The 14,900-nt window shown below is 37.8% G+C and overlaps 1 protein-coding gene across 4 annotated transcripts in view; it reads right to left on the bottom strand.

The window, feature by feature from the left end:
* The window catches only part of DOCK4 (dedicator of cytokinesis 4), a 446,200-nt gene that overhangs the window by 76,183 nt on the left and 355,117 nt on the right, over positions 1 to 14,900 (bottom strand). For all 4 annotated transcript variants that reach the window (XM_081285589.1, XM_081285590.1, XM_081285587.1 and 1 more), the window contains one exon: positions 8,964 to 9,058. In XM_081285589.1, coding sequence (XP_081141715.1) covers positions 8,964 to 9,058 — 95 coding nt within the window. The remainder of the gene's footprint in view (positions 1 to 8,963; positions 9,059 to 14,900) is intronic.

The raw sequence follows: 14,900 nt of genomic DNA, 5'->3' as shown, positions 1-14,900 counted from the left end.
ACCAATAATGAAACTGAAGAAATCACTGAGGTTCCCAAAGTATTTTACTCAAATTTTACTTTATGAAACTAAATTTTAATAACCAGAAAACAACAATGCTATCAGGTAAGGAAGTGGCTCTTTGCCTATTACGTGGCAGAAGTGTGGATTCTAAGTTTAAAGAAGAAAATTTGTGGGTACTCAGGGTATAGCTTAGTGATAAAGCATGTGCTTAGGATGCACAAGGCCCTGGGTTCCATGATTTGCATGAAAGAAAGAAACAAAGAAAGAGAAACTGAAATTTTGTATCCTTAACATGGCTATAAGTAGAAACTTTCTGCTTTGAAGTTCAGTAGAGAAATACATATAGTTCTACTACAAGAGTCTGACATAGCAAATTGTCTTCTGGTCCAAAAATTCAATCTTGGATTATTGTTTGGAGGGAAGATGGGAGGGCCGAGGGGAGGGGAGGGGGGATAGTAGGGGATAGGAAAGGTAGCAGAATACAACAGTCACTAATATGGCATTATGTAAAAATGTGAATATGTAACAGATGTGATTCTGCAATCTGTATTTGGGGTGAAAATGGGAGTTCAAAACACAATTTGAGTCAAATGTATGAAAGATGATATATCATGAGCTATGTAATGCTTTAAATAATCAATAAAAAATACAATTTAAAAAAAAAGAAATAATATCCTCGAGTATTAGTGAAACATGACATATCTGGGATTTAGCCAATTAGGCCTAACATCCTGGAAATAAGTTTACAAACTCAACCAAGAGATCTTATTCCATGCAAGTGTTACTAAATTGTTATGTATATGCTGGGTCCCAAATAAACAAACAATGTCCATGGCTTCCTGAACTGTAGCACTTACTGGTAAGCAACATGGAAACTCTTTGGTATTGCTATGGTACAGTGTGTCTCAATCTGGACTGTGAATTGGAATCACCTGAGCTTCAAAATACAGATGTCTGGGCTGGGGTTGTGGCTCAGTGGTGGAGTGCTTGCCTCACATGTGTGAGGTACTGGGGTCAATCCTCAGCATCAAATAAAATAAATAAAGGTATTGCATTTATCTACAACTGAAAAAAAAATACAGATGTCTGGATAATACCTTTAGCCAGAGATTCTAAAATGATTTGTCTGGGGTACAAAGGTTTGCCAGATAATTCCTTTGTGAATCCAGAGCTGACAACCACTGTTTTAGACTAGAGCAGCATTTCTCAAACTTTAGTGGGTGCCTGATGACCTAGTTAAGATGCAGATTATGAGGGGCTGGGGATGTGGCTCAAGCGGTAGCGCGCTCGCCTGGCAATGCGTGCGGCCCGGGTTCGATCCTCAGCACCACATACCAACAAAGATGTTGTGTCCGCCGAGAACTAAAAATAAATAAATATTAAAAAAAAAAAAGATGCAGATTATGAGTCAGCCATCCTGGAGTGGGACTTGTGATTCTGTGTCTCTAACAAGCTCCAGGTAATGCTGATGCTGTTGGTCCCCAATTCAGCCTTTGAAGAACAAGGCTCTAGAGAGGCCTGAATCAGAAAAATATGCCAACAAATTCTACTTCAGCATTCTCCTGACTTCTAGAATTTTAGCAAATTCTTATGGCTCTTTAATGCAGCATGCAGTCCTTATTTCTAGACTCTTATTGGAGCATCTTCATCATTGAGCACAAAGGGGCTTAGGCTTATAAGATTTTCATGAGTTTTGGAAAATATTGAGACCTGAAAAATGTTATGGAACCAAATTGTGAAATAAAAACTAAAAAAGGGGGGTTTAATTACATGTCCATAGACTACATTGATGAGTTTCATTAATTTAATATTTATGCAATTTTTACTATGTTAAAAATTACAGGTCACCTTTTAATATTTCATAAGATTCCTCAAATTTGCATAAGTGCTAAGAAATCATAGCCAATCAAAATTAAGTGATTGCCTCCTAGGCCAAAATTTAAGAGATACATGTAAAAAGTGATTTTAATATTTTTCTTCAGCAAAAATATCTACTGTGGCATGTAGTTTAATAGGCATCCAAAAGTAAGACTTCTCAGGGCTAGAAAGATCTTAAAATGACTCTACTTCAAAAGATTCTCATTTATGCCTATAATCTTCAGTCCAAGTTCCAGAGGTAGCTTCCAAAGCTTTCCATGGTAACTCAGTATGGAAATACAGCTTCCTAGCAGCCAGGTCTCTAAGCCAGTTGCAAGTATTCATACAGCTTTCCTCCTTCATTGTGCTGAGTAACTGTGGAGTCAGGTGAGGGAAGTTTTTTTTAATTGACTTTTTCTAATAAATCTAGAACCATGTGGCTCCTCTGGTTTTATTTATTTTTTTACTCATGACTCAGTTTCTGAATATGGGATTATTTCAAATCTTGGTGGTCCAACTCAATAGCCAAGAATAGTTTGCAATCTGCTCCCACAAATGATCAAATGACTGATTTCTGCCACAGAAACACAGGCACAAGAATCACTTCTGAGAACCACAATTTGTGGATGCAGAATGATAAAATCTATACAGGAAAGAGGAATTGATACACAGGAAATAAGTTACTGCTTCAAGATTTTCCAGTTGTCATCTCATTCTGTGATTTAGGAATTATCTTCAATCACCCACTCCCACCTTCCCTAGAGAAAACTAATTTCCTATAATTTATCCTTTTGAAAGCTATTGCATCCTGGTAATCTCCTCAAGCCCAAGCCCATTGCCAAAAATCATATATGGACTTAGAGAAACACCTTATGGATGAAGTGCGTATTAGCAATGCTGATGTTTACACAGTAAAAACCTAAGAAAACCTAAATCTAGAATATGGCTTCATTACAATCTGGCACCTTAATTGAGGGCAGCAGCAATCAACACAGACACTGAGGGCAGAGGAAAATCTTGGACAGTCACCAAGGGAATTCATGGGAGACAGCAGTTCTCAAACTTCGGCATGCATGAGAAAGTTGCAAAGAAACTTCAGGGTCTCACACCACCTCTGAGCAGTGGGTTTACGATGGGGCCTGGCCAAGTGATTCTGATGCATGTGGTCATCCTTTCCCATTTAGAGGAATGGTATACCGACAGAAGATACAGAAGGATCAGAATGTAAAGAACAAAGACATCTGGGGAATTTGGCCTTGTTTCCCACTGTATTGCCATGGGCCTAGGCTAATAATTGTTGGTTGAATGACTGAAGCCCCCTCACTACATTTGAATATATGGTTTATTATACTGATTTACCAGATTAGGTAATCTTAAAATGTTAACTCTGTAAAATGTTTAATATATCAGATATTTTAAAGAACACACTGAAATTAGGCAAAGCTGATGAGAGGAGGGCACAGCCTCAGGCAAAGCTGGGAAGGAGGAAACTAGTGACTTTGTTTCCAATCCATGAAGCCAATCCATGAAGCATGCAGTGTGGAAGAGGCAAAGAGAATTAGGAAAGACTGTAGTGATCTGCAAACTCCACTAGGATGCACTGGTAGAAAATCAGTCACGTGGCAACAGTCTTTATTTGGACATACTAGGCCAAAGCCTTAAGAAAGCCTTTCCTTTAGGTTTCCATTCTCTCTACTTCACTGGGAGATGCAATGTGCATGGAATTCATGCCAAAGTGTTTGTAGTAACTATTTATGTTAGATATAATTCTCACTGTATTACATAGTTTTGATAAAGATCAATATCTTATTCTTCCCTCTCTCACTTATAAGGTTTATTACACTTAAAGAATAACTGTCCTTAGGAAAAACAAAAATGAAGCAACATCCAGTGTCAGTGGATGGCCAATGAATTATCTATTCCACCGTTCAACTTTTCAGGGTCCCTATCACATCCTTTGCCTTCCACCCTATAACTATGGACAATGCTCCTTGTTTGAGCACAGCTTTCCTTGTGTGTACCAGGTAAGTTTTCTTTGTGTGCTACTCTAAGTGTGGAAAGCTTCCTTCATTGAGAAAGTCTTACTGAAGGAAGCAATGTCAGCTGAACTTGACTGCGTGCTTGCACAGTGGATTTATTTTTAGGTATGAGAACACTGTGGACAGAGACACACAGCAATACTACTGTACTCCCCTCATTAACCCAAAGGTGTTTCTGTATTAACTGGGCCATTCCTATTAGTAAATATAAATGCTACAATATCCCCTATTTTAAAAAAAGAATTCTGGTCCTCATGTATCCTTCCAGATATAGCTTCATTTATTCCTTTTTATAGCAAAGTTCTTCTAAAGAGCTGCCTATAATTACTGCTATCAGCTTCTCAACTCTTGAATTCACTCTAATCAGGCTTTCATCTCCACCATGCCACTGAAATAGCACTCGTCAAGGTCACCAGTATTTATTTACATTGCCAAATCCCAAGGTTAGCTGTTGGTCCACATCACCCCCAACCTCCCAACAGCTCTAGATGTTGGTACGCTCCAAGGCTCACGCCTAAGTCATTTCCTTTTCTGTCTACACTCCTCCTGTGTGCTCTCATTCAGTTCCATGGCTTCAAATCCTAGCCATATGCTGATGACCCTCAAAGTACATCTTCAGCTGCAATCTCTCCCCTGAGCTCCACCCAAGCACATGTTAGCTTTCTCTTCTACATCTCTACCTGGATATCTAACAACATCTTGAACTTAGGTTCAATGTAGAATTCTTCACCTCATTCATCACCTTACCTACTCCTCTTTCATATTTTTCACCTAAGAGAATGGCACCACAATTTGTCCTTTTGCTCTGGCCAAAAAATTCCAAGGACATGTTTTCTTTCTCCCATGCACATCAATTCATCTGCAAGTTCCACCATCCTTATGGTTGAAATCAACCTTCTCACTACAGTCCTTGCTAATCACATGGCCTGCTGAGAGCCATAGCCAAGTAGGAATGACGCATGGCAATTTCTTTGTCAGCCTACCCAATGTTGCTTAGAGGGAGGACTCTCCATTGTGGAAATGGGCTTGCCTTGGACCCAGGTCATTTGCAGTGACATTGCATGAATGTTTGAGAAAGGTGACCCTGCTCAAGGACCAGGGTGGATCTGGGTTTAGGGAGGATCCTGCTGGATTAGGGCGGTTCCAGGTTTAAGGTGGATCCTGCTGGGAATAGGGCGTATCCTGCTGCCTCAAGCGCTGCTTCTTGAGTTCCCCTTGAGTTCTGCGGGATTCAGAGGGTATTTGGGATGCGGAGCTTGGTGGAGGTGTGGATTTTCCCCAGAACGTGCGTGTAGAGTGCTGGTGAGAGTTTGGGAATAAAGAATTGCTGTTTGAATCTACAAGGCTGTGAGTGGCTCGTGATTTTGTGCCCAGCCAGGCTGCGGCAATGGCCAAACCACCATTTTTTCTTAACTGGATGGCTGCAGCAAGCTCATATCTGTTGCTTCCTGGTTTCTCCTGTGCTGATAGTTCTCTGTACCTACCAATATCTGGGCCCTGTCTTCTCCTTTCAATTGGAGTGGATACCTCCCCATACTAACAGTCTTTCAGTTCTTGGAGTGAGCCTCGTTCCCTCTGACCACAGGGTCTTTTCTACGTACAATTCCTACACATTCTTCCTTCACTGTTTGCCTGCTACCTCTTCCTTTAGCTTTCAGCTCAAGTTTCACTTCTTCATGAATGTCCCTTCCCTTCCAGTCCAGAACAAAGTTCCTTTCATAAACACACTTAGAGACATATGCTTTTTAGCTTTACAGTGTTTATTTTACACATTGGGCACTGGGGCGGGGGAACCTGCTGCATAGATGGGTCAGTGAATGAATGGATGACCTCCGCTAAGAATCCATGATTTAACAAATTATTTATTTGCTAGATACACCTGTTGGAAACCCAAATTGGTTCATGTAAGACATGTTTGAGGCCAACCTGCATATAAGACAAACAAAGTGAGGATCTGAAATTGGATGCGAAGGGTGAGAAAGTTTTTACTGTCCTTAGCAGGCAAGTGTGTTGTAAGATTTATCTCCTTGAAAATATGCATGAAGCTGTGACTTTATTTTTGTACTTCATTTCACAATGTGGACGGGAAGAGGGTGGAGAAACACAGCTCTCAAAGTGTCCTGTATTTTTGGTATTCATGTTCCTTATGTTCCTTCTTTTTCAGATTGAGTGGTTATCCTCAACCAAAACATCTACTAAGAATTTAACAGTGGGCACAAAGTAGCTTTGCAGCATGCAAGAAAGAGGAAATGTCTTGTCCTTATGGAATTTAGACTGGACACACTTCCTGTGCTATACAATTTTAGATATTTAGGTGGAAATAAACAAAAACCATAGAAATCACCAGGTGTTTGGTCTCAGGACTTCACATAAAGCAGGAAATCTATAAGATTTGGGACAACACAGCTGTGGATGAAAATTAAAGGCATTTACTTGAAAACATGGGGAAAAGGGGCCAACACCTGAGGGATGAGTCATTCAGATGAGTTTAAGGAAAGGGCAACTGACTTCCCAGCTAGCTGCTATCAGTTGGCCACATTCTAAGCACACAAATGGGTTAATAAAATCGGAAGTTTGCATTTGAATGTCTCTCTCAGAAGCCCTGATCAAATGTTTGTCTAAGAAAGTTAATACTGTGGGAAAAAAGGTAGTCAGCTTCAGAGATGTAGATCTAGTTCCTGCAACTTGCTTCTACTCAGTTTAGCAAAGAGGAATTTGTTTCCTTTCCAGCATATGTTCTTTAACATATTTAAAATATTTTAGCATATTTCAGAAATATGTATTTGCTATCAATATTATGTATAGGTTAATAGTTTTCACAAAAAAGACATATAATTGAGGGCTTATTTCTGCACTATATTGCATTTACAGAGCAAGGCTAAGTCTTACATAGTTTCATAATTTGAATGGGGAATGGTTTGTACAGTTAAATGAGGACAGCAGAGTCTGATAGAAGAGTACATGGTTTGTTCTACCTTGGCAGGTGCCTAATTCATGGAGTCCTTTCATGGCCAGCAATCTGCCCTCAGCATTCACTTAATGGCAACATAATGGAACTGTTGCACTGAGCAAAGGCTTTTTGTCTTTTTTTTTTTTTTTTTTTAGCAAAAGCAAAAGACTTTTGGGGTTTGTTATGGGGAAAGTTCTTGTTTAAATATATGACAACACAGAGCTCACCTCTTAAAAAAATCATGTTCCTATGTGGTTAACACTGTAGATGAGAAATATACTTCTTAGTCTGTTAACCACCCATGTGACCATGCACATCTTTATAAACTGAGTAGGGATTTTTAGGTGGGGCAGACAGAGACGGTATTTAATATCAAAAAGTCATATTCTTGTCATGATTTTCAGCAAGCTCAAGCAAAGCCTGTGTACCTAAGGAAGAAAATGTTAAATGTACTTTCACTTTGAATTTCTGCTACTGGAAATTCTAATTTAAACCAAAATGTTCTTTGGCACATGGGGCAGAACAACCAAATGCTGATTTTATGTGATGGTGACACTGGCTACCTGAATCACTTCCCATCTGCTTCCCTGGATCACTTCATAGTCCTCTACAAGTACCAGAATGTTTGATCTTTATTAGCAAGTCCAGATGTATGAGCAAAAGCTCCAACTTCAATCTGTAGCATCCAGACATTCAGAGGAATTGATATTGATTCTACTCACAGATATCAAAACTAAAATAAATGCTAAATTCTGAGGAGAGCTGTTTCACTACTCTCAATTAGTCTTCAAAATGGAAAAGCTGCTTTACTTATGTAAAATATAATATGCCATATTATACTATTTGTTACTTCACAAAGTTTTTAACACATCATGTTAACACCTCCAAGTCTATAAATGTGTACTGCAGCAGAAGCCATATGAAGCATATCTAATCAAAACTGAATCCTGTGTTCTGGGGCTCTCAGCACCATTGTACCTGGGCATCTGGGGAAGACATATGGTGACCTTGGCCTATGGATAGATGTGTTGAGAATCCAACCTTCATCCTGAGGATGAGGGAGTTGGCATTTGGAGAAGAGGGAAAAGGAGAATCAGGCAAGCCTGGGCTTGGAAAGTAGGAATGTTAATGAAATAGAGTAAATAATGAGTTTGGAAGTGAAGACCAGGTTAGTTTCCTAAAGAACTTATGTTCATTCTTTCTCCTGAGACTAGGAAGATAGGAAGCTGAGATAGCATATGAACTCATGACACTGTGTTCTATGGAAACGGTGCCTAACATTTTCTCACTGTACCCTAATCTCCTGTTCTAGCTCCTATTCCTTCAAATAATGACCTCAGATCATTTTATTTTTTTGCTGGATATACCTTGTATCAGGTAATTTTAATCAACTCTTAGGGACTCAAATATTAACTTTACACTAATAATTTCCCAAATGTCTGTAACTAGTTCTGAACTTTCCTCAGAGCACTATTTTCAGTTCCTTAATGGCCACGTTGCTTGGATAAATAAAATGAATTCCAATCTTCATATGTCTAAAGCAAGGATCATGTCTCATTTCTGGAGATCAGCAAATAGTAGATGCTTAATGTATTTTGTTGGGGGTAAAAAGAACTAAGAAGGATGAGAAATGACTCAATAGGGAACTAGCTAAATAAACTATGGTATATCCATTCAATTGGATATTATTCAGTCAGAAATGAAAAAAAAAACATAAAAGAATGAGAGGCTTTTTTATCTCCTGCGATTTACAAGTGTAAGAGCAAGTCCAGAGCAATATAATGCTGTCTGCTTGACTATGTATAAAGGAACTGTGGAAAAACTGTAAGAAACAGATAAGAATGCTTGCTACAGGCAGGCTGTTCTAGGGGGTAGAAAAGATCCAGTAGGTAGGGAATGGGATTTCTCAATGCATAATCTGTAATATTATTTGATTTTTGAATGATATTAATACATTCAAAACAAAATAATAACTCAAGACAAATTGTAATAATAATAAAAAAGAACCCTAGGATTTAGAGAATTAAAACTGGAAATAAAATAAAAAGGCCATTCTTTATTCTCCTTTTCCTCTATACATTGAGCCCCAATTATCATGAACTAAAATGTCTTACTTGTTAGCAACCAAGCGCATGACAGTCCAGTCCTTTGGAAACATCTCTGGGCGTATCAATATTCGGAACACAGTAAATATCTGCAGCAGGAAATCCTTGGATAAGGAGAAAATACAACATTTTACTGATTGAGCATAACTGTCAATACACACAGAGAGACAGACAGTACTGCTGTTATCATTTCTAAAGCAATGACAGAGAAGAAGGGCACCTTTCTTTCATAATATACTCAGGAGCAGGAATATCCCTTTCCCACTTTCAGTACCCAAAGCCATGGGCCTGCTGCTCTGCCCAAACACTGTCTTCTGTTTTTCTGCTTGGGCACAGTAGAAATGACTTTTCATTTGTCTTTGCAAGCTCTAAAACTCTAGGTTCTAGAAACAACTTGGAAGATTAGCAGGCAAATATATTCTGTTTTTTCTATTATAGCATCTTAAACATCAGAACTTTTCAACCCAAGGAACAGTAAGCTGTACCGGTTCAGTTAAGTAAGCACTGAAATTTAAAGTTATGTTCATCAAAAAGCCTCTTATACAAAAACCTATTTTTTTAGAGAGTGTTCTCAAGATGCAGTTTTAAGAGAATGTGTGCAGGTTATAGAATCTGAGTGAATTTTCCTGAGTGTGCTATGCAGATTAAATTCAAATAAAACATGTGCTAAGTTGAGCCCAGTGACTGGCTGAATTTCGACATTGTCCTCATAGAGACCCCAAGCCATAGAGTAGTGGCATTACTGGCATCTTACTCTGAAACTGATCACCTGACACTGCCCCTCCCCATTTCTTCTTTCTCTTTTTATTTATTTAAAATTTTTCTGTTTTAAATTGACAGACAATATTGTATATTTTCATCATGTACATGATGCAGATGGTTAAATCTAGCTAATTAAAAATGGATGACCTCAGGTAGTATCATTTTTGTGGTAAGAACACATAACACTCTTGACAAGAAGCTATCCTTAGACGTGGACACGTCACTCCTTTAAACATTGCAAAAGAGGGGGCCCCAAATGCACATGATACTTCCAAGGGGAACAGGGAAGTAACACAGTGTAGGGAGTGAAATGGAGCCCTCCATACTCAAACAGGAGCTGGCTCAGCTAGCTTTGATTTAGATTTGTTAACCAGAAAACAAAGATTTTTTTCATAACCTTAAGTGATTTTAGAAAAATATATTCCTCTAACAATCTAATTGAAGGCAACAGCATGGTGTTGCTTACCAAACAAAAAGTGACTCAAAACAGAAGATTTTTATTTATCAAACCAACAACACATTATGTTAAATATGTAAGCTGCTTAGATATAAGATTACAATTGTCACTCATATCAACAGAAGATTAGAATCTAAAAACTGAGAACCATGTGTTAGCTTTTCTTTTTTTTCCTTCACATTCTAACAGCTTCGATCAAGCCCATAAATATTGTGACAAGAATTTATTTTAGCTTCTTTGGCATCAACACACATATGTTGATATGTAGTATGCGCCATGTGGAAACATTCCCACTAGGTCATCTGCTTTTAAATGGCCACACGGATCCTGCCCATGTCTCAAAAATGAATGGAAGCAGTGCTTTCAAAACATGTTTCACTGCAGGTCAGATAATTTTGTGGGCTGGGGGAAAATCTTAGTGGGTGAGTGAGTGCTTAGCATGCACAAGGCCTAGGTTCCATACTTAGTGTCCCCCCAGATTTTTTGGAGGGGAAACACTTCACATTCTAGCCCTCCCTTGAGATAGTAGATTATTAGCATAATATAATTATGAACGACCCTTCTAAAAGCGTTTCTCAAAGTTGTTCTAATGGTTTTTCAGTTGCTTCTTTTTGAGTTTCTCAGACATCAATACATATAATCACTCCAAAAAAATGAGTTTGCATTTGTCTTTCAAAGGTTTCCTATTTTGTTGTTTGTTTAAAAAGATATGAAAGAAGAGTGAATGCAGGGAATCATTTGTTTTTCCTAGTCTACAATTAGAGTTCAAATAAATTCTAAAATATGGAAGTTTCATCTTCTCACCTCACAACTTAACAGCACTGGACTCTGGCAGCACCCTTGGTTGTGAAGGTTGTATGTGTGTGTGTGTGTGTGTGTGTGTGTGCATGCGCTACTGTGATGTCAGTAGCAAAGTTGGGTATAAGGGTTGGCTAAAGGAGATAAGACATTTATCCTACAGGCTAGCAACCTCAGTTGTTCTTGTGTAGGGCTGGGGACAAAGGAAAGGCTATTCCTGACATAGGAGGTGGGAACAGACAACTTGTTTCCGTGCCATCCTATTTTAATATTCCCATTTATCTCTCAGAATAAAAGGCTGTGGCAGCATGTGACATCATACCCATGCCTATATATTGACATAAATTTTTATTTCTCCTAAGAAAACTTTTCAGTCTCTTGAGTAGCTTTCTAAGGTACCCACTTAAGTGTTATTTACATTTATGGAACCAAAAACAACCACTGGAAGAAGAAGGGCCGAGAAAACATTAAACTGAGAATCAGAAAAATCTAGATTTGAACTCTAGCTCAACTCCTGTGGCAATTTAGTAAACTTTTTTTCATAACTGAGCTTTCATACTTGGAAAATGTGAGGGCTTTAGGGTTAGTATGATTACCTATTTATTCCTACCTATTCATACAGTACCATCCAATTTTTCTTATTTCTCAACTGTAGGCTAATGTTTTATCTGACCTCACTGAGATGACACAAACACTGCCCATTGTGGTACTCACATACAATTTAGTCCAGAGACAGTTTGTCAACTCCCAAGCAACAGACTTCATTTCATAATAAGTTCCAAAATTCGAAAGCACTGAGACCTGAATGTTAGATTCCAAAGCACCTCCTTCTTCCTGTCCCCCGTACAGTGCTATTTCCTTTCTGTCCTCTAAGTACTTTCCAGCTCCAGTCATTTCACTAAATATGTGGTTTTGCATAGACAGACACAATTATTTTGTTCATCTGACTAAGCTAGAGATTCTTTTTATAGATTAATGAAAAGAACACTTTCTTGTCTATAATATTCCAATTTGAACAGCACACAGAAATGTGTTTCATATGCCACCATTTAAAAATTGGCAGATCTGGAGCAGCTTCTTTTTTCCTGCTTATTTACTTTACATAGCACAACATGGCAATTTAATTATATTATTGTCATTCTTTACATCAGGGTTGAAAAGGAAAAAAGAAAAACTTTGGAGAATTACTTTTTTGGTAACACAAGAGATTCAAAGAAGACAGTTTATATTAAAATCTTCCCAAACAACACAAAGGTCTGTGTTGAAATAAAAAAGAAAGCAGTAGTTGTTGCTATGATTTTAGAAATGATCACTGACATTTATTCATTTATAAATCCTGGGTGCTTTATTATGTGCCTGGCACCATGTTAGATGCTGGGGACACTTGGTTAAAGTATGATATATTATTTTATTTATTCATACATCAAGTATTTATGGAGGGCCTGTGACATGCCACACCACAGCAACTAAATGCTTTCTTTGCTTTGTGGCGTTCACATTTGGTGGGAGAGATGAATATTAATCTAATAAACACACAGATGTGTGCATGCTCCATGAAAGAGGGTACATCCGAGGGCCAGATATTCCATGCAATAGGAGAATGCAAGAGAAGGGATAGTAAATGGGGTTGAAGCCAGGTGCAGTGGCATACACCTGTAATCCCAGTGGCTCAGGAAGCTGAGGCAGGAGGATCATGAGTTCAAAGCCAGCCTCAGCAATGTGGAGGTGCTTAGCAACTCAGTGAGACCCTGTCTTTAAATAAAATACAGTGGACAAGCACCCCTGAGTTAAATTCCTCTGTAACACCCCCTCCCCCCCAAAAAAGAAATGAGGTTGAGAGATAAATAAAGCAGGATAAAGAGAGGACAAATAAATAAAAGACAAGTAAACAAGGAGAGATGAAAGATAAAATAAAATTTAATAACTTTTCTATGGTAAGGAGTTTGGAATTTGCTCTAAGGGCAATGTGGAGACATTGAAGGGTTTTATGCAAAAATGTAGAGGGTAAACTTTTGTGTTTTAGAAAGATTTTATGACTGTATACATGACATTATAATATTAACAATAGTATAAGACAGAAATTAGGACCATGAAACCAAAGAGGCAAGACACAGAGAAGACATGAGTTAAAACATCCAGAAAATAAAACACCACTAGGCAGGCAGACAGATAAAGAACAATGAATAGGACAGACCTTTCTAGAAACACCGTTCCTTCACTTATGATTTAGACCATCATTAGGTATTATTTTTAAAATTCATCATAAATTTACAATGTGTAATATCCTTGATATGGGGTTTGAATTCAATTAAAGGGTGCTAATAATCCTTATCACATTAAAATTTACATCCTTAAAGTGGAATCTTTAAGTATATTATGCAAAATAACTCCCAAAATGTCTTTAATCTTTGAGAATGACAGAACTATTTCTCTGTAATCAATATATTCAAATAAAGACAATAAGTCAAAATAATTACATGGAAAAAGATGGCTTCTTGAAGCAGGCAGAAATCTGTTCAGAGGGCTCATTCATTCAACAAAGATTTAAAGTTTCAGACTCTGTGCTTAAAACACAAAAACACGGTCCCTGCTCTTAAGGAACCCACAGTCACTGAAAACAAAAAAAAAAAAAATGGCAAATAATCAGGATGCTGTTAAGTGTTAAGAGAGGGGTGGACCACAGTCTTTGGAGGCTTCATCATGAAAGTAAAATCTAAACTGGATTTTGTAGCATGAGTGGAAATCAGGGAAGAGATGGATAGGATATACATTTCATAAACGAAGTAGTAGCGGAATAGGCATTTCAAATGTAAAGAACAAAAGGAATCAGAGGAATCGGGAATTATAAACATGCTTTGTTAGGAATATATAAGTAGTTTTAAGTGGCTGGAGTAGAAGTTCTTTGAAAGGAAATAGAGGATAATATGTTGGAAGGTAGATTGAAGATAGGGACAATGTGACAAGGAGACTGGTCTTTGTTCTCTAGGTAACAGGAAATGCTCAGTTTTAAGGCTGGATCAAAGTTTGATCAGATACATTTTTTTTTAAAGCTAGTGGGCCAGCGAGCTTTAGGACAGCAATGGAATGTTATAATAGTGCTGTACTTTTTATAATCTCATGCTTACACCAAGATTCCCATGGTTCTACATGAAAAGTCATAATCAACAAAAGAAGAGGAGTGAAACTGCTGTATATACATAAAATACCAAAAATTTGGACAAAACTTTAGTCCTTAGCATGAGGGGGGTGAATAATAAGATATTACTGACTACAGGAAGAGGAAAAAAAACCACTTAATTGCTAACCCAGTCTTTGCTTTTTGTTCGTGTTAGAATTATGTAATGTACAGAAGGAAAAAAATTAAACAATTCAGAGTGCCAGCCCTCAGGTCTTCTCCCACGCACCCGCATTCTGGCTCTGTGACTTACACCACTCACGCACAGGTACCTGAGGGCCAAGAAGAAGCAGTGGCCTATGCCAAAACCCAGAAATCACGTAAATAGTAACCCTATGGGCTTCCAGGTTCTTTAAGCATGAATGGAGTTAAAGCACTATTAGTCTTAGTAGATACTAGAGAACTACACACTTTCAAAATTCATTGATTTAGAGAATCTTTGGCAAATACTAAGACAAATCTTTCTTTGAAATGATAAGAAAAAAGTAAAAAAGCAGTGATACTAGGAATAAAAACCAAAAATAGTCATTTGAAAATTTTAATATGTAATTTGTAAGAATCAATTAAAATTTAAAATATGCATATACTATGACCCAATAATTCTACTTCCAGGAATTAATACTACAGTAATAACGATATAGGTCCATAGAGATGTGTGCATATATGTATATGTGTGTGTGTGTGTGTGTGTGTGTGTGTGTGTGTATTTACTGCAAGATCCTCTCTGGTTGCAAATATCAGAAACATTTTAAAT

This window comes from Spermophilus citellus (genome assembly GCF_964194105.1).
Source record: "Spermophilus citellus genome assembly, chromosome: 3".
Taxonomy (NCBI): domain Eukaryota; kingdom Metazoa; phylum Chordata; class Mammalia; order Rodentia; family Sciuridae; genus Spermophilus; species Spermophilus citellus.
This window is presented reverse-complemented; position numbering and strand designations above follow the sequence as displayed.